Source organism: Cenococcum geophilum (assembly GCF_001692895.1).
Source record: "Cenococcum geophilum 1.58 unplaced genomic scaffold K441scaffold_73, whole genome shotgun sequence".
NCBI classification, from domain to species: domain Eukaryota; kingdom Fungi; phylum Ascomycota; class Dothideomycetes; order Gloniales; family Gloniaceae; genus Cenococcum; species Cenococcum geophilum.
The window spans coordinates 151,418-173,973 of record NW_027137631.1 but is presented as its reverse complement, the minus strand read 5'-3'; the positions used below and the strand labels follow the sequence as shown (position 1 = coordinate 173,973).

General features: G+C 46.5%; 7 protein-coding genes across 7 annotated transcripts; 4 read left to right on the top strand and 3 right to left on the bottom strand.

Annotated features, from left to right (window-relative positions):
- Positions 1–711: 711 nt before the first annotated feature.
- K441DRAFT_669548 (uncharacterized protein) lies at positions 712–3,538 on the bottom strand. The gene is made up of 7 exons (XM_067650157.1): positions 3,082–3,538; positions 2,834–2,997; positions 2,446–2,700; positions 2,199–2,400; positions 1,944–2,084; positions 1,303–1,897; positions 712–1,240 (listed from the first exon to the last, which is right to left on the bottom strand). Exons 1-7 carry the CDS (start codon positions 3,139–3,141, stop codon positions 1,044–1,046), a joined length of 1,614 nt encoding a protein of 537 aa, XP_067497629.1. The 5' UTR covers positions 3,142–3,538; the 3' UTR covers positions 712–1,043.
- Positions 3,539–4,942: 1,404 nt separating this feature from the next.
- On the top strand, positions 4,943–5,714 carry K441DRAFT_509473 (uncharacterized protein; the record flags this gene model as incomplete). The annotated part of the gene is made up of 2 exons (XM_067642082.1): positions 4,943–5,196; positions 5,264–5,714. Coding segments are annotated over 2 exons (705 nt in total), but the record flags the coding sequence as incomplete, so codon positions are not given.
- Positions 5,715–6,911: 1,197 nt separating this feature from the next.
- Positions 6,912–10,127, top strand: K441DRAFT_682045 (Sec23/Sec24 family protein-like protein; the record flags this gene model as incomplete). The annotated part of the gene is made up of 3 exons (XM_067651533.1): positions 6,912–8,733; positions 8,796–9,976; positions 10,035–10,127. 3 exons carry the CDS (start codon positions 6,912–6,914, stop codon positions 10,125–10,127), a joined length of 3,096 nt encoding a protein of 1,031 aa, XP_067497627.1.
- A 341-nt stretch (positions 10,128–10,468) lies between these two features.
- K441DRAFT_590439 (uncharacterized protein) lies at positions 10,469–11,209 on the top strand (the record flags this gene model as incomplete). The annotated part of the gene is made up of 5 exons (XM_067644800.1): positions 10,469–10,500; positions 10,631–10,736; positions 10,790–10,882; positions 10,939–11,015; positions 11,068–11,209. 5 exons carry the CDS (start codon positions 10,469–10,471, stop codon positions 11,207–11,209), a joined length of 450 nt encoding a protein of 149 aa, XP_067497626.1.
- Positions 11,210–12,052: 843 nt separating this feature from the next.
- On the bottom strand, positions 12,053–13,438 carry K441DRAFT_700718 (uncharacterized protein; the record flags this gene model as incomplete). The annotated part of the gene is made up of 1 exon (XM_067653274.1): positions 12,053–13,438. The coding sequence occupies one exon, from the start codon at positions 13,436–13,438 to the stop codon at positions 12,176–12,178; it is 1,263 nt and encodes a 420-aa protein (XP_067497625.1). The 3' UTR covers positions 12,053–12,175.
- Positions 13,439–13,709: 271 nt separating this feature from the next.
- On the bottom strand, positions 13,710–16,709 carry K441DRAFT_669543 (Glutamyl-tRNA amidotransferase subunit B, mitochondrial). The gene is made up of 4 exons (XM_067650156.1): positions 16,140–16,709; positions 15,468–16,087; positions 15,186–15,415; positions 13,710–14,343 (listed from the first exon to the last, which is right to left on the bottom strand). Exons 1-4 carry the CDS (start codon positions 16,696–16,698, stop codon positions 13,929–13,931), a joined length of 1,824 nt encoding a protein of 607 aa, XP_067497624.1. The 5' UTR covers positions 16,699–16,709; the 3' UTR covers positions 13,710–13,928.
- A 381-nt stretch (positions 16,710–17,090) lies between these two features.
- K441DRAFT_682041 (glycosyltransferase family 24 protein) lies at positions 17,091–21,807 on the top strand (the record flags this gene model as incomplete). The annotated part of the gene is made up of 5 exons (XM_067651532.1): positions 17,091–17,233; positions 17,280–17,633; positions 17,683–18,514; positions 18,565–18,825; positions 18,874–21,807. 5 exons carry the CDS (start codon positions 17,091–17,093, stop codon positions 21,805–21,807), a joined length of 4,524 nt encoding a protein of 1,507 aa, XP_067497623.1.
- Between the last annotated feature and the right edge of the window lie 749 nt (positions 21,808–22,556).

The window sequence follows — 22,556 nt, the reverse complement described above, 5'->3', positions numbered from 1 at the left end:
CACAGGCCACACCCTTATCGATAGCGCCCCTGACGGGCGATGGGATATCTCTTAATCAAAACTATTTTGGTGTATTTTACGATAAACTGACTTCTAGTGACATCGTTAAGTTCCTGCCATCAAAATCGGTAACGTGGGTGATAGGGTTATGAAGGTGACCCTGGTTATGAAGGTTTTGAACATCAAAGTGTTGGACCACAGACGAAGAAAAGCGCATAGACGAAATTTGGTTGCAAAACCTGCAAACCTTCATAACCAGGGTCACCTTCATAACCCCATCACCTACGTTATAACCGGAAGAAATTTTGTATAGGAGGGAAGCTATTTGACCCGTAAGGTAGATACCCTACGCCCTTTTGGGACACTTGATGACGTGTCAACCTCCTTTTTCCTGCTTATTAACCCAACACGTGACTTTATGTATAACAATACTATCGGTATAACGATACGCTTGGCCGTACAACCTGTATCGTACTAACTAGTTTTTACTGTACTACTGGGCGTGAGCGCGGACGTGCCTATGGAGGCAACTCGCAGACATTGCAGCACCCAATCTAGTTCACGCGGCGCCTTGCAGGGTACTGTACAGTCCTACCTGTCGACTTAGGAAGATCTTGAAGGTAACCTAGTAAAGTTGTATTTAAACAGTTCGATTTTCGTGATTCACGTGACTGTCTAACCTGAAGTAGAAGGATCTAAGCCCGTTTAGGTAGGGTGTGTCCGCATAGTATTTAGGGTATGATTAGTAGCGCCCTTGAATAATCATCTATGAGCCTATCTTAGACCTCCAGAGTCAAGAATTGTCTATTCTATGCGTACTACTAGTACAAATATATCCTTACATCATCCGTGAGTGCCAAAATGTATTCCAAAAGTTCCAGTGAAACCTAAGCAGCCCCTATTATACTAATACAGAGGAGACCGAAATAGCGCAATTGTTTATGACTTGCACTTTCTATATTAATTTCGGACTTCGGAAGAGTTTCAAGTCCAGAGCTGAACACCTTGAGTAATTAAGGGGTTTCACTATGAAACACCGGGCTTCATGGAAACATTGGTCCACACGTGAGGACATGGCGTCGCGCGAGCACAAGTATCTGAGCACTGCTTAAGCCAAATTCGCGACCTATGTGGTAGAGTCGGCCATGGAGCCAATCCTGCTGGGGTTTCGGCACCGTCTCGGCATTTGCGGCTACGAAGAGAGGCCACACCAGGAAATAGCCCCCAAGAGCTTCAGCAGCTAGTTTCTAAAGTCAGAAGATACATCCAATGAACTGATGAGAGTGGTGTTGAATCACTTACCCGACTCATCCTGACCCAATTTCTTTGCCATGGGTTGCATATCGTAACTCATATGGAATGGCACACTTGCGGATATTTCATCCACCATTTGTTGTATAACGAAACGTGCTGTTACACAAGAAGAATCCGTGCGGGGATCATTTCCTTCTGGTGCCAGCCAGGAAGCACATCCAAGAACAACGCTTTGGCAGAAAATCCGACTCACGCGGTAATCATTGATAATGTTGGCGATAAAAACATCATCGTACACATGCTGCGGCCCAGGCCATTGTTCTGCGCTCTCTAGGTCCACTGGCATTTCATACACCATTCCAGCTGTTCGGAAGCTCCAATTCGGCGGTAATGTGTTTGCCCAGTTCCCAAGGTTGGTATCTACCGTCTGCGCGTAGCTGATTAGACCAAGAACCTCTGTTTCTGTAGAAGCATTCTTCTGGTATGAAAGAAGTGTTTTAGCTTTAGCTCTGATGTTTGGCAGATCGATGGAGATTAACGTAAGTCGATTAGCGGCGTTTTCTTCGCCATGTTCATCACCCATCCAACCATGGCTTTCTGGAAAATCTTCAACGGGTTTTGAACGTTGGACACAGCTGGTAATCTAGAGATATCAGCTAAGGCTAAGCTGGTAGTAATACGGTGCTTACCATCATTGTGCGCACCGCGCGGAAAACCTGGTAAGACTGTGGGTTTTTGAATTGCTCAGCGCCGCGTACTTTGGTCAGTGCTACGGCGCCATCAACGTGGTGGGCCCAGGCGGAGACCGTTTCGTTCCTTGACGCAATAGCCTAATGATAGATATCAGATAACAAATTCCTCACAAAATCGCATATAACCACCTTAAAATGCTAGAAAAGTACTGGAATCTCAAAGATTACGCTAATTTCAGCGGAATGCTTTACCTCATATAGAGAGAACATCAATATAGCCAGGACAGTCTCATCTGATTTTGATTCAATAGGGTCTTTGAGCGCTAAATTGACTTTCCTCAATGCCTGACCGTACGATACAGATGCGTCTTGAAGGAGTCTGTGCCTGCCAGGGTAGTTGCCAAGTGCGGAAAGAGAGACCGCATGAGTTGCCAAATGCAGAGCGGAAGACGCGCTCGCTTGATTGTATAATGGAACCAATAGTTCCAAGAAACCTCACATGCTTTCTGCTTGCTGAGGTAATAAAACAAAGTTGCGAAAAAAGAATGCCGTGGCTTGAGCTTCTGCCGAAGGCGTGAGTGGCGGTGGAACTGCATTTCCGAGGTACCAGACATAAGCCTGGAATAAAGAATCATTTGAGGGTAGAACCAAATTTTGATGGTTCGTTTCCGGAGAATATTGGGAGCGAGGGCTATCTGAGAAGAGAATAACACTAGATTCTAGGCCGTGTTCAGAGCTAGATGACGGTGAGGGCCTGGAAGGAGATTAGTCTCCAGTGCACTTCTAAAGCTTGAATCCTCATCAACTATGGTGCAAGATAAAACGTGCAACAGCAGTGCAGATCGCTAGGCCAACATGGTGGGGAAATGCCTAAGGCCGTAACTCACCTTGATGAACTTTCCGAAGCACTTTTCGACCCTGAAGCCTTCCGAGCCCTGCGTTCCAATGCTGCATTCTCATCGCGGAAGATGAGGTCGAACTCATCCGGATACCCCGGGCACGTACGTCCTGACTTCCGGCATTGGGTGCAGGTTGGGCGAATCTCATCACACTAAGATCACGATGAGTACTTGGAAAGATGCGGGATATAAAGAGAATTGCCACACCGCAAGCTCTTCCCTTCAGAATAACCTACTTTGATCCTACGGCTCTTACACGTCTGACAGCCACGGCTTGGCTTCCCGGTATACACCATGGTATTAGTGGAGCATGAAAAGAAATTGCCTCAGGTCCACAATTTGGTACAGCACAAGTCCAACGCTAATCAGATTGATGTTGGAGCCTGAGAAAAGGCAGAACTTAAAAGAGGTTATTGAGCATCTAAGAAGGCACTCCGCCCCGAAGCACACGTCTCCCATCAGGCCTTGTTAGACGCCCGAGAACCAATTCTTCGTCAGCCCGGGAGCTTTGGCGAAGGAAAGGAACGGACCTAGCAAAAGAACACTATTGACGCAACCGGGGATGCGTCACAAGCAAGAGCGAGAAGCTGAGTAGCATGAAGCCTGTAGGCCCATCTCGAAAGCCGGACGGTTCAGGAAACGCTGGATAGACACAGCCCCAGTGCAGGTGACGATACCTGCCTGGGAATACGAGGAGAGAGGTAAAAGAGTTAAAGGTCGATTCGGGCGTAGCACCTATGACCTATAGCAACGGGGAGAACGGATTGCCGGGACACCGATGCTCCGAAGAAAATCTCGCAAAAAATGCGGATTCTAGTAAGGCGCATCCTCATGCCGGCTACAGATTAGTGGAGTGCTTCCCAGTGCTTCCATAAGGTTGCGTCCGTGCTTTCTGTTGATGCTCAGCCCTCGCAAATTCCCTCGCATTAGGGGCTTTTAGCCCACGATTGACACTAGAAGTTGACGAGCCACCTCCTAACGCACAGCCGTGCCTGTGGCTCGCGCAGGGGTACCCCCATCAAAATGAGCAATTCTATAGAGTTTGCATAGGCGATGTACGTAGTAAAGGTAGATCTAAGGCCTTAAAAAGCTGATGGTAAAAAGAAAGAGGTAGAATATGGCTTTTAATAGCGAATAAGAATATTTACAAATATATTTACTCTATGTAAATAGCTCTATATCTTGATAACTATTTGATAAAAAAGTTATAATTTTAATACTATTAGGTTTATTATACTAAGCTTTATATTTTATAATATAAACCTTTTGGCCGGGTTAATAAGTTATAAGTAGTAATATACTTATATTTACTATTAGGTAGGCTAAAAGGGGTTAATTATTATATTGTATTAAGGCCTTAACGTTTAAATATTGTCTAACTATAATTGGCCGTTAAACCCTATATTGAACTCGTCAATATTAAGGTTGACGGTCCCCGGAGCTGACTCCTTAATTGGGCCTAGATCGTGGCTATGCACGTCAAAATAATGGCTGCCTGATTCTTGCATTAATACTGTGCAAGGCCTTAGTGTGCCTGACGCAATCGTTGACGCAGTTCTCGACCATCTGAAGCTTCAGTCGAGCATCGAGTATCGAGTATCAGGCCAGGCACCAGAGCGGCAATCATCCGACGGATGCCAGCGTAGGTCCATATCGACCTCGTCTTACACGGTACATCTTCCCTATCGTCTAGAGCATGGCCGTTTCTACACGTCCGCTCGCACCGAGGCAGCCACTCAGTGAGGTGAATACCAAGGAAACACACCATTGGTCCGTTCGTACGCTGGTTTTTAGGTGTTGAAGCATAGAAAGATGCCTGTCATTTGCTGTATGTCGATCGCTGGAGCTGCACAACGCATTCAGCCACACTGTCACGCGCGTCTTGGAGCCCGTCAGCCAGCCTCCCATGGAGAAACGACCATGTTGACTACTTTTCCAAGCGCATGAACTGATCCTCCTGGAGTCGCATATTCCGTGCCTCGTTCCATCTGCGCGGGAACTTTCTTGGTTGCAAATTAGACCCACACTCCCGGTCGTCCAAGGCCAAACAAGAACAGTCAGCGAGTCACAGAAATGACACTTGGAAACATTTCGAAGCTAGCAATTGCGGCTCTTGCATATTTTGTTCCCGCTCTCTTCACTTCGATCGCTGTTTGTGTCCGCCACGGTTTTCACGGCCAGTTGGGATGGTTCTTTCTCGCAGCTTTGTCAGTTTTCCGGATTGTAGGATCCTCCTGCCAGCTTGCTACGGACCAGCACCCGCAAATGGCATTATCAGCTATTGCCGCGATCACTAACTCCATTGGTTTGGTGCCCCTGGTTCTGTCATGGATGGGAATGATGTCGAGAGTGTAGGTATTTTGCCGCGTTTCCGAGACCATTTAAAAAGAAGAACAATTGATGACTTTCTATTTGTAGAAACGAAGGCATGCCCTCAACCCGTCGTGTGAACTCACGAGTATTTTATGCCATTCACATTGTATCATACTTAGCCCTCTCTCTGGGGATTGTTGGTGGTATCAACCAAACTCACGTCAACAACTCACACGACACCTCATCTGGAACCCACTATAGAAGTGGTTGCATTGTTCTAATCCTCATAGCCTTTATTCTACTGTGCATCATCACGGTTATATCTGCAACTAGACTAAGGGCGGCATCTGGAGGTGATGGACTTCTGGTCTATGCGGGGCTCGCTAGTATCCCTTTTTTTTTGGTCCGAATTGTCTATGGCTTCCTTACTGCCTTCGCGCCCCAATCGAAGGCCTTCAGTTGGCGCAATCCAAGCGTGCTCGCAATGGCATTCATGCAATTTTTGATGGAAGTCATTATTTGTACACTTTACCTCGCGACCGGTGTAGTTGTCCCTCCACTGAAAGGCGTACAGACCGCCGAGGGGCCGAATGAGGGTGCCAACTGGCCTCTTTCAGTATTAAAGCGACAGGCGAAGCCTTCACTAATTTATAATGGTACGAGCAGAGGATGGTATTCGTTTCTGTGGGTTGGATCGCTGACACTATTACAGTTACGAGCCATCCTAACATTATTAACCAGTCAACAAACGTTGCTACGGGCCAGATGGAACATGGTACAATTTCCGCTGAAACGTGAGGATACGCCCTATAAGGGAGTTGGGGAGGCGGAGCTCTCAGACGGATAGAATCCATGGCCAAGCGCCGTTCAAGGCTTGCGTAGTCTTTCTGGCCCCTAAAGTTGGAAGGGAAGCTTGCGCGCGCCTTAAAAAGAATCGTGAAGCCCTAAAAATATCGACGGGTTCCGTTTACTTTATGACAAATTCGAAAGAGGTAAGGTGGCAGGAATTTTATGGCGACTGCTGTTCCAACATGTTTGCCGCATGGCTAGCCGATGCCATGTTTTCCATAAGACATAGACCGTAAAATAGTAAAATAGTATCAGTGGGACGCGACTCATTCCGTCTCAACTAATAGCTCCAACTAACTCTTCCAGTCCTGTTTCTAATACCTTTAGAGCTCTTGCTTCAATTTAGAGATAATTATAATAAAACTTCTGGCCTATTTTCACCTATCAAAGAAAGCTGTACAATATCATTTTAATGCGTCCTCAACAGCATATCCCAAACACTTACTCCACGACAACAACCCAATGCTCATGTCTTGCAAATGACTCGCTGCTTCCTCATCAGATTAATAACCCGAGTATTCTCTGACTAAACTACAGTCCATAAAAGCAATCATACAAAATTGTAGCAAACCTAGGATCTCCAGCTTTTTAATGTTCTAAGGTTTCGGGTTGAAGATACAGGTGAAAGTTCCTCGGCACCACACGCGCTAATGCCGGGATCAGCCCAGCCCTCTTCCAAAATCCTCAAAAATGCCAGATATACACATTCGTCAATTACATGTCTAGTCTCCACAACCTTCGTTTACCAGACTAAAAGCCCAATCTTCATCAACCCTGGGATATGTTCTCTCGACGATCGCCGGGCGATCGAATTCTATCGCGAGGCATATAACTGCGGGCCCCTCACATTCCGACTTCGCAAACTCAATCTTAAACAACTAACCCTGTAATTTTTACTACGAAGATGTCCGATTTCTCTATGTACCACGCCCTTGGGGAAACCCCTCAGAACCCTAATAGCCCTCGAAAACAAAATGAAGCCCCAAAATTTCGGCCGCCAGTGGCCCCGAGTCCCGGAGGGTATCAACAAGTCGGTTCTCCTATCAACACCGCCCCTCCCAATCAGTATATTGGAACACCTGGGTCGAATACACAGGGATATGCCCCTCCACCACAAGAACCGGGCTATTCCCCTCCTCAGCAATCCCCTACCGCCGCGAATGAAGGAGACATGGCCAATTTGACATCTCAGATGGGCGGAATGGGATTAGGAGTTGATACAACAGGTCACTCTAAGGCGCATAAAAAGAAGGACCGGCATGCATATCACAACATTGAAGGGCCTGGCGGAAGCTCTCAAGCATTTAACGGCATGCCGCAGAGTGGGACAGGAACACCAACTCAGTTTCTGAACCAGAATGTGCCTCAACCAGGCGCGGGGCAATGGGGCAGTCCTCAGATCACTCCAGCAATGTCACAATTCCCTGCACCGGCAAACACGCCCTTTAACCCTGTGAATGCAGCCTCTCCCATGCAGCACGCTGCGCGGTCAAGCACGCCTTTAATAGGTACACCAGCTTCTTCCTCTCAGGGTCGTGTTGATCCGGAACACATACCTAGCATACCTAGGTCTCGAGATGTACCGGCCAAGTACTACTTGGAACACGTATACCCTACCATGGAGCAACATCTTCCTCCTCCTGCTGCCGTCCCCTTTGTTGCCTTCGACCAAGGCAATTCCTCTCCAAAATTCGCCAGACTCTCTTTGAACAATATACCCGCATCCTCCGATGCTCTTGCAGCAACTTCTCTTCCTTTAGGTCTCGTTCTCCAGCCGCTAGCTCCCCTACAGGAGGGTGAGCAGCCTATTCCTGTTCTTGATTTCGGTGAAACAGGCCCGCCAAGATGCAGGAGATGTAGGGCTTACATCAATCCATTCATGACATTTCGCTCAGGTGGCAATAAATTTGTCTGCAATATGTGTACATTTCCTAATGATGTTGGACCCGAGTATTTTGCGCCTACAGATCCTTCAGGCGTCAGGGTAGACAGGTTACAAAGGCCTGAGCTAACTCTGGGGACTGTGGAGTTTATGGTACCAAAGGAGTACTGGGCGAAGGAGCCTGTTGGTCTCCGTTGGCTTTTCTTGATCGACGTTAGCGCGGAGGCTGTCAATCGAGGCTTTCTCGACGGTTTCTGCGAAGGGATCATCAGTGCCCTGTATGGTAGTTCGGGCACAGAGAAACAGGAAAATCAGCAGGATGGCCCGGGCGCGCGAAAACTGTCACCTGGAGCAAAGGTCGGAATTGTAACCTTCGATAAGGAGATCCACTTTTACAACTTAGGGGCAGGCTTGGATCAAGCCCAAATGTTGGTTATGCCAGACATTGAGGATCCATTTGTCCCCCTAAGTGAGGGCCTTTTCGTGGATCCTGAGGAGTCGAAGGCTGTCATAACCTCGCTCCTTACACAATTGCCGAATATGTTCTCAGAGGTCAAGAATCCGGAACCCGCCCTGCTGCCAGCTCTCAATGCGGCACTTTCTGCTCTTTCAGCAACTGGAGGCAAGATGGTGTGCTCTCTCACCGCACTTCCAACTTGGGGCCCGGGAAGACTTTTCCTGCGAGACGACGGCAATATGCGCAACACTGATGCAGAGAAGAAACTTCTCACAACAGAACATCCGGGGTTCCGAAAAGTCGCTACTAAGATGGTGGAAAGTGGAATTGGAGTAGACTTCTTCATGGCAGCGCCCAACGGTGGCTACCTTGACATTGCCACGATCGGTAGGTTTTGATTACCGACGAAAACCAGGTCGTTTATTAAATAGTGACTAACGTGTTCGTAGGCCACGTCTCTGCAACGACTGGTGGCGAAACCTTCCACTACCCCAACTTCCATTCCCCTCGGGATACCCTAAAACTTTCAAAAGAGATTAAGCATACCGTAACAAGAGAAACAGGTTACCAGGCACTCATGAAAGTTCGCTGCTCTAACGGTTTGCAAGTTTCAGCTTATCACGGAAATTTCTATCACCATACCTTTGGAGCCGATCTTGAGTTTGGAGTTATTGACGCAGACAAAGCGATTGGAGTAATGTTCAGCTATGACGGCAAATTAGACACCAAGCTCGATGCTCATTTCCAAAGCGCGTTGCTATACACTACTGCAAGCGGCGAGCGGCGCGTTCGATGTAGCAATATCGTGGCTAGTGTTAGTGAAGGCGCAGCTGAATCAATGAAATTCGTAGATCAGGATGCGGTTGTTAACCTTATCGCCAAAGAAGCTGCAGCTCGTATGGCTGAAAAGTCTTTGAAAGAGATTCGAGGAGCTTTAACTGAAAAGACTGTGGATATCCTAGCCGGATACAGGAAGAACTTTACTGGCAATAACCCGCCCGGTCAATTAGTTCTGCCCGAAAATCTCAAAGAGTTTAGCATGTATATCCTCGGCCTGATCAAATCGAGAGCTTTCAAAGGAGGAAAGGAACCGACGGATCGGAGGGTACATGATATGAGGATGATTAAAGCAATTGGATCATTGGAGCTGTCGCTGTATCTATATCCGCGAATAATTTCGATACACAATCTCGATGAGAAGGATGGCTTCGCTAACGAAAATGGTCACCTACGGATGCCTGAAGGGATACGAGCTTCCTTTTCCAAGGTCGAGGAAGGTGGCGTCTACTTAGTAGACAACGGGCAGATTTGCTTGCTCTGGCTTCACGCGCAGGTCTCTCCAAATCTTCTAGAGGATCTGTTTGGTGAAGGTCACACAAGTCTCAAGCAACTGGACACTTTTCAATCAACATTGCCTGTACTTGAGACCCATTTGAACGCTCAAGTGCGCAACATACTGCAATACTTGGAGGCTGCAAGAGGTTCGAAAGCACTGACCCTGCAATTAGCCCGGCAGGGGTTGGATGGTGCAGAATACGAGTTCGCTCGGTTACTATATGAGGATCGAAATAATGAGGCGCAAAGTTATGTTGATTGGTTGGTGCATGTGCACCGGCATATTCAGCTAGAGGTACGTTCTACTGACTGCTATCTGTGGGTGACGATGTTGCTGACTTCCATCACTGCAGCTTGCGGGACAAAGAAAGAAGGAGGATTCTGGAGACGGCTTGAGTTCGACAGCATCAACTTTCGCCGGGCTGAGGACACCGTACTGGGGTTAGGCATAGCAATGGACATCTAAGGAAACATTTTTAATGCATGACTCTGTGATCCCCTTTCAGCCTTCCATCGCAGGGCGCGTCTTCTCGGGACGGTCGGAATTTAGCACAATGAGACCATAATCAGCCGCATAAAACAAAATCATTCACAACTCTAACCTTGCCACAACAACTGTTACCTGCCCGGAACTTTTGCCCGTGCCTACTCACGTGAATGTAAGTGCGCCATCTTAGTCAGCCCACACTTCGCTTAGTGGATCACCATTTTGCTAAACGAATTCCATAACGAAGAATCCGCAAAGCGATAATCTATCCTCCTATCTCCAAGGTCAAACGTCGCTATCATGCCAACACATTTGAGCAAGACGAGGAAACAGTATGTCTAAGATACCTTTTTCTTTCTTTGTCTGCAACAATTCATGGACCTCGACCGACACTCTCAAACGCGACGCTCCAGTCGCTCAGCACACTCATTTAATTGCAGAGAGCTGACTATTTTCCTGCAGCCGTGGTCACGTCTCGGCCGGTCATGGTCGTGTAGGAAAGCACCGCAAGCACCCAGGTGGTCGTGGTATGGCTGGTGGTCAGCATCACCACCGCACGAACATTGATGTATGAGCCAAAGCACTTTCAACGAGCAATGGGCATGTATTGATAAAATTTAGAAATACCACCCGGGTTACTTCGGAAAGGTCGGTATGCGATACTTCCACAAGCTACAAAACCAGTTCTGGAAGCCCGTAATCAACCTCGACAAGGTACTTTTCTTGGATTCTCAATAGCATAGCATAGACTAACCCATTGTTTCCTTCAGCTATGGTCACTCGTCCCGGCTGAGAAGCGCGACCAGTATCTCTCCGATAAGAAATCCGACACCGCTCCCGTCCTTGAGTGAGTAGTCCGCAATCAACGATGTTCGTGGTTTTCTAACCTAATCTTCCAGCCTCCTTTCCCTTGGCTACTCAAAGGTTCTCGGCAAAGGCAGAATCCCTAATGTCCCAATCGTCGTTCGCGCAAGATATGTTTCCAAAGAGGCAGAACGCAAGATCAAGGAAGCTGGAGGTGTGATACAATTGGTTGCATAAGCGGTTGGGTTCCTTGCTGGATGGATACAATTGTTTCGGGCATTAGGGTCTGCCTATATGGCATTTGACTCTTGCAGCGTGGTGGCTGAGGAATGGTATTCTTGTTCCATAGATCAAGAAATGCAAAACCATTCCTGAACAAACCAATTGTATTGCCCACTGCTGGTGAGTGAACATACGTCCCAAGATGGCGACTGTCACCAAGCTCGAAGATCCTCTCGAGCAACCCTCCTGGTGCGTTTGGACGACGTGATGACTATACCCATAACTATACCTCTCTTAATTCAAGCAAGCTAATAAGGCCAACCTGATTCCTTAATGTAAAACATGTTCGTAAGGTAAGTACGCACAAGAGGCCATTCCCACTTTCCTAATATTTGAAGATAACATCACAGTATCTATAAATGCATATTAAACAGGCAAGACATTGTAGAAATCATGCAAAGAGTAGAAATAGAACCATTCTCGTAAAACTTAAGTACAACAATTTCCTGAATTTTCTTATGGTGACGGACCTCTTGTATATCTTTTGATACACTCTCCAAGTAACAAGGCATTCTCAATACTTAACCAACCTAACTTGAAACATCTTGAGCGTCTCAATGTTATGCAAAATCATGAAGCTGTTTTCTCATTCTGAGGCTTCCTTGCCATGCTTCCCTAGCCTTTTTAAACATAGCAAGGCCAATTTTTATACGGAAGTACTTGGAATCTTTTTCGGCCTAAGTCTAAGAGTTCCGGAAGATACTCAGCAGCAGGCTCTGAAATTTGTTTAAAAATCTATCGGAGATATCACAACAGTCTGCAAATGCATCATTAAAATGTTCAATGAACAACATCGCCGTCCGAAATATGCTCCAGCCAATATACTCTAGCAAGTATAGCTAGCATGCCTATCAGCACCTAGACATTGCTAATCCCTTTCAAAGCACTCAGGTCAGTATCCTCCGTATCTAGGTCTTTTTTTTAGGAATCTCTCATGGCAACTACAACCACACCCATACTGTTTCTATTCTTAGGGACGCAAGTCGGCCGCGGTATCTCTTCGAATCTGGGCCGCTCCGCTTCCAGTGCTGGCAGGTCGGCCAGAAACACATATAATTGAATGCTCTCATCGCTGAGGGAGCGGGGCAGGATGTAGAATTCTTCATCGCTATCGGAAATGAATGTAGGTAAGGCAAGAGTATAGGGAGAAGCGGAGACACTCGATGAAGTCTTCAACTCTTCAAGCGCAGCTGAGTCTTGGCGTTCCCGACGCTGAGGATCCGCTCGAGTCAAACGGGCGCCACCGCGTGTGGATTTTTGCTTGGCATTCGAGATACTAGTACTGGGGAGTTCTTGGGTGATGATTTGGGAGAATTGAGAAGTGGAGCAGCTGTTCGGAACTTGAGGCCGCTTTTTTGACAGGCGGGATACTGGTTTGCGCTTCGTCTCTGACGTGCCGGAGTTGGGTGAAAGAATAACACTCGTTGTGGGCTGCGGCTTTTGCAGTTGGATTCTAGAAAAGCCAACGCTATTACCAGCTGGGAAATCTAATTTAAGGTGTGGGAGCAGGACGTCCATGTGTTTGGAACGTTGAAAACTCCCCTTGCCATATGCGACATCTGAGGCGGTATCAGGGCCGGTAACCACCTTATCTGACGGGTTTGGGAGCCGTGAGGTTTGACCACTCCGGTTGCGCAGAGATGACCGGGCTGGAATCGGGGGAGCTTTGATATTTGATGAATCTTCCTGCTTTGGATGAACCAAGCTATTGAATAATCGATAGATGGGACCATTCTTTTTAACCTCCACAGCTGCCGCTGCCGTACCCAATGTTGGCTCTTCACTTTCTGAAATGCTTTGTGTGTCGCAAAGGTCCCAAGCATTATCGGATCGAGGAGGTAGACAAAGAGGTAATGCCTTTAGAACCTGGCTAAGGCGTCCTGGGTTTACCCTAAAGATGCTTTCACTGTCAAGATACTCGTACTGCGGTACGACGGATTTCTCGCACTGCAGCGGCCTCCGCACAACTGGAACGGGGAGAAGTTTCTGATGGAGCTCCATCCTTCGACTATGCGTGATTCCTGGCTCGGGCCCTATCGTCGTGCTATGTATCTCCTCTTTTGCAGATAACCAAGCCTTCCGCGCAACCATTGATTTTTGAGCATAGACCTTCCATCGGTCTCCTTCACACGCATTGGCTGATATTTTCAAATCGACGGATTCATCAACAGTAGAAACTGGCATTTTGGAGCTGGCCTCCCTGACAGCTCGTCGGCCGCTCAATCTTTGTCGTTTAAAGTGTAAATTTGGTCGCTTTGGGGGAGGCCTAGGCTTGTGACAGGGTTGCAAGGGGGATATCTAGTACAATTGGCGAAGCGCTAATTGATGTCGTATGTATAGCCGGCTCCAGGTGGTCAATTTTGTATGGAATATATTTCACTCATTGTTAGACGTAAAATATAGACTTTCAGCTTTCGATAGGGTCTGGCAAGCAGCCCAATTAGCGTGTACTGGTAATCTGATAGCTTGAAAATTAGATGTAAGAGCATTAGAATCTGTTGACAATATGATCTAACTCTGAGGACCAGCCTGTTTGTTGAGGAAAATCTAATAACAAATATTGTGTGGGTCGATGTTTGGGTCAGTATAGTCATATTCGAACATTCAACCCACAGGTTATAAAGTTCAAGTAATACTCTTAATTACTCGACATCAGTAATTCACCCATCAAATTCTAACGAGTGACACCTAACAGCTCACGCAAGATCTGTTCCGCTTTCTCCGCCTCCACTCTACCTTCATCTCCACGACGCACCATTTGTCCCACAAACCACATCACTTTTCCATGCTGGCGCTTTTCTTTGATCGCATTTGCCATGCCTAGATTTTCGTCAAGCAGCTCCTGTGCGAAAGAAAGGTATTCTTCACGAGACATTGGGCGAAGAGTCATGTTTTCATCTTCGATGATTTGCTTGACTGAGCGGGAGTCACCGTAGAAAATGGTCGAGAGTAACAACTTTGCGGTCCGGCCAGTAATGTGGCGCTGGATCAAATGGAGGATGATGGATGCGAGTTTTTCCGGAGGTACCGTTGTATGTGACCAGTCTCGCTCTGCGGTCGCAAAGAGACCACCAAGTTCGTGAAGGACCCTTGATCAGTCAGTTCATGCCGTCAAAAAGGTTGCAGAAGAAAAAAGAAGGCAAGAGTAATTGCGTAATTTGATAAAACTGCGGAAATTTTGTAAACCAGTTAGAGAAGCCAAAGAGAGAATAAAAAGAATAAACTATTTTCTGAAACATTTCCACTTCAGCATATATACAGTAGTAAATGGAGTTGCGGCGTCGCTGCGTTAGCTTTCATAGACAAGTGAGCCGCTTAGCTAGTTGTGGAAGGAAACATTTCCTCTCGCGGATTTTGCCATTAGGAACTCTATAAAATTGATGGGCCTGGTGGCAAAACAAAAGGCAAGTCTTAGCGGGATTTGACAGGGACGTCCGTTTCCTCATGCAGGAGTGTATCTCAACAATATTACTGCTGTAACTCCCGGAACATACTTGCTTCCTTTGCAATATCGGGGGACCGGAGGTAGTGGGCCGACCTTTTAGCATAGTGAGCTCAACTGATCGGACGGTGGTAAGGCCCCCCGCTTAGCTTAATACTAGACATCAGGCTTCCCGTGATTTTTTAAAGGCAACCGAGGCCAAAAAAAAGCCAAAAAACATACAGCAGCGGGGATTCGCTAGTGGTCACCCACCTAACTACTAATCCGCCGGTTGATTCCTTAAGTAAGCCGGAGCGGACGGGACGGCCTGTTCTCAATCACCTCTGGCCGTATGTGAAAGGACAGCCTAAAAGTGCAATTCTTAAATCGAAGGTTGCAGGTCCGGTCGTGGTTCTAAAATGTTCCAAAATGCAACGACATGTGACTATGAGAGAAGGAATAGAAGGATGAGAAGAAAGAGAAAGTGGAGCAAAGAAAGAAAAATCTCACCAGTTATTTGCTATCTTTCCCACTTTTTCTAAAGACTGTGCGTTTTCTGAGAACTCCTTTCCAAGAATTTCCACAATGTCAAGATAATATTCAAGGCGATCACCGTCATTAAGCGCAATAAGAGTTTTCGCATCTTTTATCGTCAATCCATATTCAGACGATTGGACAAGCATGTTTGTGATATCGTCTGGTAACATTGGTAAGCATTCTCGAAGATGCTGAATGATGTCCTGCAATCCCAATGTGAGCGCAGAAACAGCAGAACGTTCCACCAACACCAACCTCTCCAATTATTACGGGTTCAAGGTCCGGATCCGGCATATAGCGATAGTCAATCTCACCCTCTTTTCCTCTTAACTTCCTCGTTTCTGTACTTCCAAGCGTCCATCCCCGTGTTTCACCCTCAATTACCCCACCCGCTTCGAGAACATCAATTTGCCGGTCTCTCTCAGCAATAATTGCGTCTTCCACAGCCTTGAAGCTGCTCAGATTCTTAATCTCCGTTCGCTGTCCTAGTCCCGTAACTCCGTAATAGGATTTTCCTGGCCCCGCCTCTGGCAAACGTTGCCGTTCTCTCACGGAAACGTTAACATCGGCTCTTAGACCTCCCATTTCCATTCCAGTTGTCACAGCATTGACAGTCTTGAGTATCGATTGTATTTTGCGAACACACGCGGCAGCAGTTGAAGCGTGGTGGATGTGAGGGAGAGTTATGATCTCAATAAGCGGGTGGGAAACACGATTGAAATCCAATAAATGGGTAGAGGGCGGCTGTTGGATAGTTTTGGCTGTGTCTTGTTCCATCTGAATCTGCTTTATGCCTATTGTAATAGATTCACCATCTTCAGGAGCAATACCGTCATGATCGTAGAGAGTGATGTGTCCATCTTTCGCAAATGGTTCTAAGATCATCTATCAGCATATTTGGTGCGACTAAAATTGCCAGAGTTGTACCGTAGTATTGTGTGATCTGATATCCAGCGGGTTGGTCTTGATAGAAGTAATGCTTCCTGTCAAAGCTGCTCCTGGGTTGGATTTCGCAATGAAGGGCTATCGCGGCGCGCAATGCAGGTATTAGTGTCTCTCTTTGGAAATGAGGCTGCGCTCCAGGGAAAGCAACATCGAATAGAGCAACACGAGTGTTTGGTACGTCACTACTCGATGTAGCAGCACTTGAGAAAAGCTTTCGAGCAGTGTTAAGCTCTGCATGTATCTCGATTCCAACCGTCAACTCCCATTTCTCCAACCTTGGATCACGTCCTTTGAAATTCTTTTTTGAAACCTTATAATTTCCCTCTAGCCATTTCCTTTTAGCTTCATCTTTGAGCTGTTTCCTGAAGGGCAAAATGTCTTCCGGGGTGGTGCTGGTGTGCAGTAAATGTCTTTGGAATAATGAACTGGGTTTAATTGCTGTCAATTGCTGTTGACTTCTGGCCTGACGGATGCATGCTTGACAAATGAATATTCTTTGAAAGGAAAATCCAGGTGTAACCCTGAATGAGTGAGATAACATGGTTTGGCAGCTGTAACTTTAGTGACGCGCTGAAGCTCGAGATTCAATGACGATCGAGTCCGTGCGTTCGCGTGTAATCGATTGCTCGCGGATAGCTTTGACAGGTAGAAATTTACACATCACTCAATACCGGTCACAATATTCTCATATTGTGACATCCATAAACAGCTTTGCGATATTCACTCATTGAGTTCGTATTATTGAGCTTGATCGCGGTTATGAGCGTGATGCAGCTCTGAGAATAAACAGCGCGCCTCCGACGAAATGCCATACGTTGCAACTTCCCATAAATACAGAGCTGAGCAACACCCAACATCAACCAGGGTAGTAGTCTAAAAATCTTTCAAAGGCTTTATTATCCCGTCGATCAGCTCTATAGAGCTCACTGAGCTATGCGAAAAAGCTGGTGGCCGCTGAGGATAGAAACTCTCTTGTTTCTCAGCGCCCTCAAGCCCCTTTGTACTCTAGGGAGCCCCAGTATCAATGTCGCTTTGAAGGCTTCCTTCAATGCCCCGCCGTACCTGGTAGAACTGCTGTGGGTGCCCTGTCCCTTCAAGAGGATAAAGTCTGACGTATCGTAGAGAGACTGCTGTGGAAGAGAATTCAACAGCATACTTTCCTCTCCTCGACCGCATAGCAGAAGGCTACTTCCAGCAAGCTTCCACAGACCATGAACTCTATACGAAGTTTTTGGAGCTTTTGCAAAATGACGGTCACATCACAGACCCAGAGGTTCTCTCCTCCTTTCAATTCGCCCTGTCTATACATTCCGCGGCCCCACGAATAGAAGCCCACTACCAATTCTACAATACTTCGGTGGAACCATCGCTGCAAGCAGTGCAAGGCACAGACTGCGAAGTATGGGTAGCATTTAATGGTAAACAGTTCTGTTCTCCACAATTAGACGTGGAGCATGGTGCAATGAAGGATTCGAGGTATTTCCAATATCAACATTGTAACCCACAGATGCTGATCTCGGTTTAGGGTCGACCCTCTTCCATTTGATCGAATTCTCGGAGATGGCTCCAACGCTCTCTCCTCCATTCTATATGCAGATATAACATCCTCTGCCTTCTCCAAATTCCACCGACTCGTCAGTCGCACGGCCAAGGATGGCAAGACTTCATACAGGGTTCGCTATAAGCCCTCTTTAGCAAGCCCAAAGTCGCCTTTGGTTGTCAGTGGATATGGCGTAGAATTAGCCTTGAAAAGGACGGACTACATTGTCATTGATGACCGGCCAGCAGAACAGTCGGGAGACAAGAATACGCAAAAGCCTCTTCAAGATAGTCTTCAAGATGAAGAGGTTGCTGACTTGAAGCCGCTTTCGGCTTCCGAATTATCAACCCTAGGTGTCAATGCCGCGAGCTTTGTCATGAGTAGCGGTCAGCCTTTAGACACGCTGCTAAAATTGTCTCAAGACTTCCCCAAACATTCTTCCACCATAAGCACACATAATGCTTCAACAGAATTCCTCAATGAGCATCGTGGCAACCGCGAACAGCTGCTTCCAGCCGGATACAACATTATCTGGATTAATGGTGTTCAGGTTACCGCTCGAGACGTCGATGCATTCTCTCTTCTTGAACATCTTCGACGGGAGCGCACGTTAATAAATGGCATCCGAGAGCTCGGGTTTTCTGGACCCGAAGCAATTAGCATCTTATCCAATTCAGCTATTTCTGAAGCTCAAACGGATGATGAACCACAGCGATACGACTTTAGAGATGAGACAGAAGGGGGTAATGTTATTATGTGGCTGAATGATATCGCTAAGGACAAAAGATATGATGACTGGCCGACGAGCCTTGCCGCTGTATGTCTATAATACGAGAATCACTAACTTCTTTACTAACTATGCTACAGCTACTTCAAAGGACTTATCCGGGACAACTACCTTCTGTCAGGAGAGACATCCATAACTCAATTGTCCCCACTGACTTTTCTAACCCCAAAGATGTCACCGTAGTCGTCGACACCTTGCAAGGCTTAGTAAAGCGGAAAATTCCCATTCGTTGGGGTCTCGTCCCGCAAACGACGACACCTAGTGCAGCGGCGCAAGCCAAGGTCATATACTACCTCCTTGATTATTATGGTCTGGCTGCTGTCATAGGCTATCTTCAGGCTGTAAGTTGAAAGCTTCTGGATTATTTTAGTCTTTACTAATTAATCTAGTCGGCGACGAGTAATAAGTTATCAAATCCTGATAAAGCAATATTTGATTCTGTAATAAAACACCAAAAACTACGTAAAGATCATTCGCCGCTCCAGTTACAGGAGATACTCCAACTTGAGGATCTAGAGAAACAGCTTGCGAGCGCAAAGACGTACTTAGTAAGACTTGCTGCTGACGACTCTGATGCGCCAATCTTCGTTAATGGAGTCCCGGTGGCTCGCAACGACGACTGGCTCCACTCATTGAGTACCAGAGTCAGCCTCGACCTTCGTTCGATACAGAGGAGTGTCTTCGAAGAAATCTTCAATGAGGATAGCTGGCTGCCTTCATACTTCCTCTTCCAGGCATCGCTCAAACGCAATCCACTAGTCATACCAGAGAATGAAAAGAATATTACTCTACTCGACATGACGAAAATTCACGCGACACACCCAGAGATTTTCTCTCAATTACCTTGCTTAGCAGCTGTAAATGTTGCGGATAAAGGGGAATGGGCATACTTGATGGTCGTGGGAGACTTCGATTCGCCCTCAGGATCCCGTCTGCTTTCTGAGGCAATCGAGTTCCGCATAACACATGAGAACGTGGAGACCGTGTTCATCCACAATCCTAACCAAGTATCTGAGAAATCAGCTACTGCAGAGCGTTTGTTTCAATTGACACAAAAAGGACTTCCGTTAAACGCTGATGATCTAAAAACCTTAGTAGCCCAGAGAGAACTGTCAGGCGACTCCAACCATTCGAAGTCCTACTGGAATACAATGCAAGCACTTGTTAAGTCATTGGGCCTTAAAAGGGGTCAGGAAGGCCTTATTCTGGACGGCAGGCTGGTTGGGCCAATTGATAATCATCGGCCGTTTGATAAGGAGGATTTTGACTCTCTTCTGGCCTATGAAAACAATAAACGGATCCAGCCTGCAGCAAAGGCAATAAAAACTCTCCAGCTTTCCGAGAAAATCGATTCCCCTTTAACTGCCGCCAAAATATCATCCCTCATTGCAATCTCAACAGTATCCGATGTGCCAGATGGCGTATTCGAATCTGCCTCAACCGTAAGAATGGAAGTCTACAACAGATGGAATTCATCACATACTACAATCATCACTGGTGATCTTGATACAGCTATAATTCAGGTTGTCGCTGCTGTTGATCCTGCATCTGAAGTCGCTCAGCGATGGATTCCAATTCTGAAAGTCCTCTCTGAATTAAGTGGTGTCCACATGCGTCTGTTCCTAAATCCAAGAGACCGATTGGAAGAACTTCCTGTAAAACGGTTCTACCGTTACATTCTAGAGTCAAAGCCCACTTTTGGAGAGGATGGTTCTATGCGAGACCTGCAGGCACTATTTGCAGGTATTCCAGCCGAAGCTCTGCTGACCATGGGTATGGATGTACCGCCATCCTGGCTCGTTGCTCCAGAGGAATGTATTCATGACCTAGATAATATTAAACTAAGTTCCTTGAATGGCCAAGGCGAGATTGATGCCGTCTATGAATTGGAGAACATTCTGATCGAAGGGCATTCTCGGGATATCACCAGCGGGACCCCTCCGAGAGGAGCAGAACTAGTACTAGGCACAGCAAAGCAACCTCATTTCGCTGATACCATTATTATGGCCAACCTAGGATACTTCCAGTTCAAAGCCAATCCCGGGTTCTTCAAAATTGAGCTCAAGAGTGGACGTAGCCAGGAGATCTTCAATATCGACAGTGCTGGGACTAAGGGTTATGGTCCTCAGGTTAGAGATGACACGACGGAGATCGCCTTGATGAGCTTCCAGGGCACCACATTATTTCCTCAATTATCCAGGAAACCAGGGAAGGAAGAAGCAGATGTTCTAGACGCTCCTAGTACTGTTGTCACTGATCTTGCCGCGAAAGGTACCCAACTAGCAAACCAGTTCCTCTCCAAAGTTGGGCTCTCAGGCATCAACACTGGCAAGATAATATCCAAAGGTTCGAAATTATGGTCCTCCATCTTCTCCAAGACAGGATTGTCCACTGATGCTAGATCAGGAGTCCAAGCAGATATTAACATTTTCTCCGTGGCTAGCGGTCATCTGTACGAGCGCATGCTAAACATCATGATGCTGAGCGTCATGAAACACACAAAGCACACAGTAAAGTTTTGGTTCATTGAGCAGTTTCTGTCGCCATCCTTCAAATCATTTCTTCCAACAATGGCAGCTGAACATGGCTTTGAATTCGAGATGGTAACTTACAAATGGCCGCACTGGCTCCGAGGGCAAAAGGAGAAGCAGCGAGAAATCTGGGGCTACAAGATTCTGTTCTTGGATGTTCTGTTTCCTCTAGACCTGGACAAGGTCATCTTCGTCGATGCCGATCAGATCGTGCGTACAGACATGTATGAACTAGTCACCCATGACCTTCAAGGCGCTCCTTATGGTTTCACACCCATGTGTGATAGCCGGACCGAGATGGAAGGCTTCCGTTTCTGGAAGCAAGGCTACTGGAAGAACTTTCTTCGTGGTCTGCCGTATCATATTAGCGCACTTTATGTGGTCGATTTGAAGCGCTTCCGCCAAATCGCGGCGGGTGATCGCTTAAGGCAGCAATACCACCAGTTGTCTGCCGATCCGAATAGTTTAAGTAATCTGGACCAAGATCTGCCAAATAATATGCAGATGCAGTTACCTATCCACAGCCTACCCCAACAATGGTTGTGGTGTGAGACATGGTGCAGTGATGAGAGCTTGAAGGATGCGAAGACGATCGATCTATGCAACAATCCCCAGACGAAGGAGCCAAAGTTGGAACGAGCGAGAAGACAAGTACCGGAGTGGACATTGTACGATGAGGAGATTGCGGCTTTAGCAAGGCGGGCTAAGGCCGGGGATTTGGAGAAGTCGCCAGATGAGGATCAAGAAGCTGGGAAAGAGAAACCGCCAGTAAGGATCATAGATGAGTTATAGACGTTTGGCAGGTCGGCGCATAATTATTGCTGGTGCGTGTTTTGCTTGGATGGTTGTAAAAGTATAGGCAGCATTGGCGCTGAGATACTACACCGAGATTACTACGGCTTTAAAGCAAGGGTCAGACCACTCGTGAATGCAATGTATAGAATCTCATCTTGTTTGTCCATGAGCGTCGAAGAAGGTGATGACCCAACATATCGAACAGGACGATCAAAGGATGAGAACTCTTTCCCTTGAAGCTGGCTCTAGAAGCTATCTATATACATAAGGTAGTTGGCAAAAGACTGACGGCGATGCCAACGACGATCTGTAATTATTACTCAATTGCCACCCAGTCGATATTGCCACTTAGTCGGTAATAGGTAATAGAAATCCAATTTAGGTTAACACACCCCTGCTATAGAAATATAAAAGGTCACGATACTAATTTAGTATTAAGTTAAAGAAATCCCCTATGTAGCTACCTGACTTAAATATTATCTAAATCGAATTAAATTAGATCTTTAATATTAACGAGATTTAATTATTAAACGAACGTCTTATACTTTAACGAGGTAGAGCCTTTATTAACCCGTTTACTATTATATTAGTAGTAGGTATCTATTTAATATTAATCCCTCCTTTACGAACTTTTTAGCAGAGCTAGTAGTAATAGATATTAACGTATCGGGGCTTAGTATTAAGCTTAGCGTTATTTTTGATTAGGAATTAAATTTCTTTATATTATTATAACACATTACTACTTC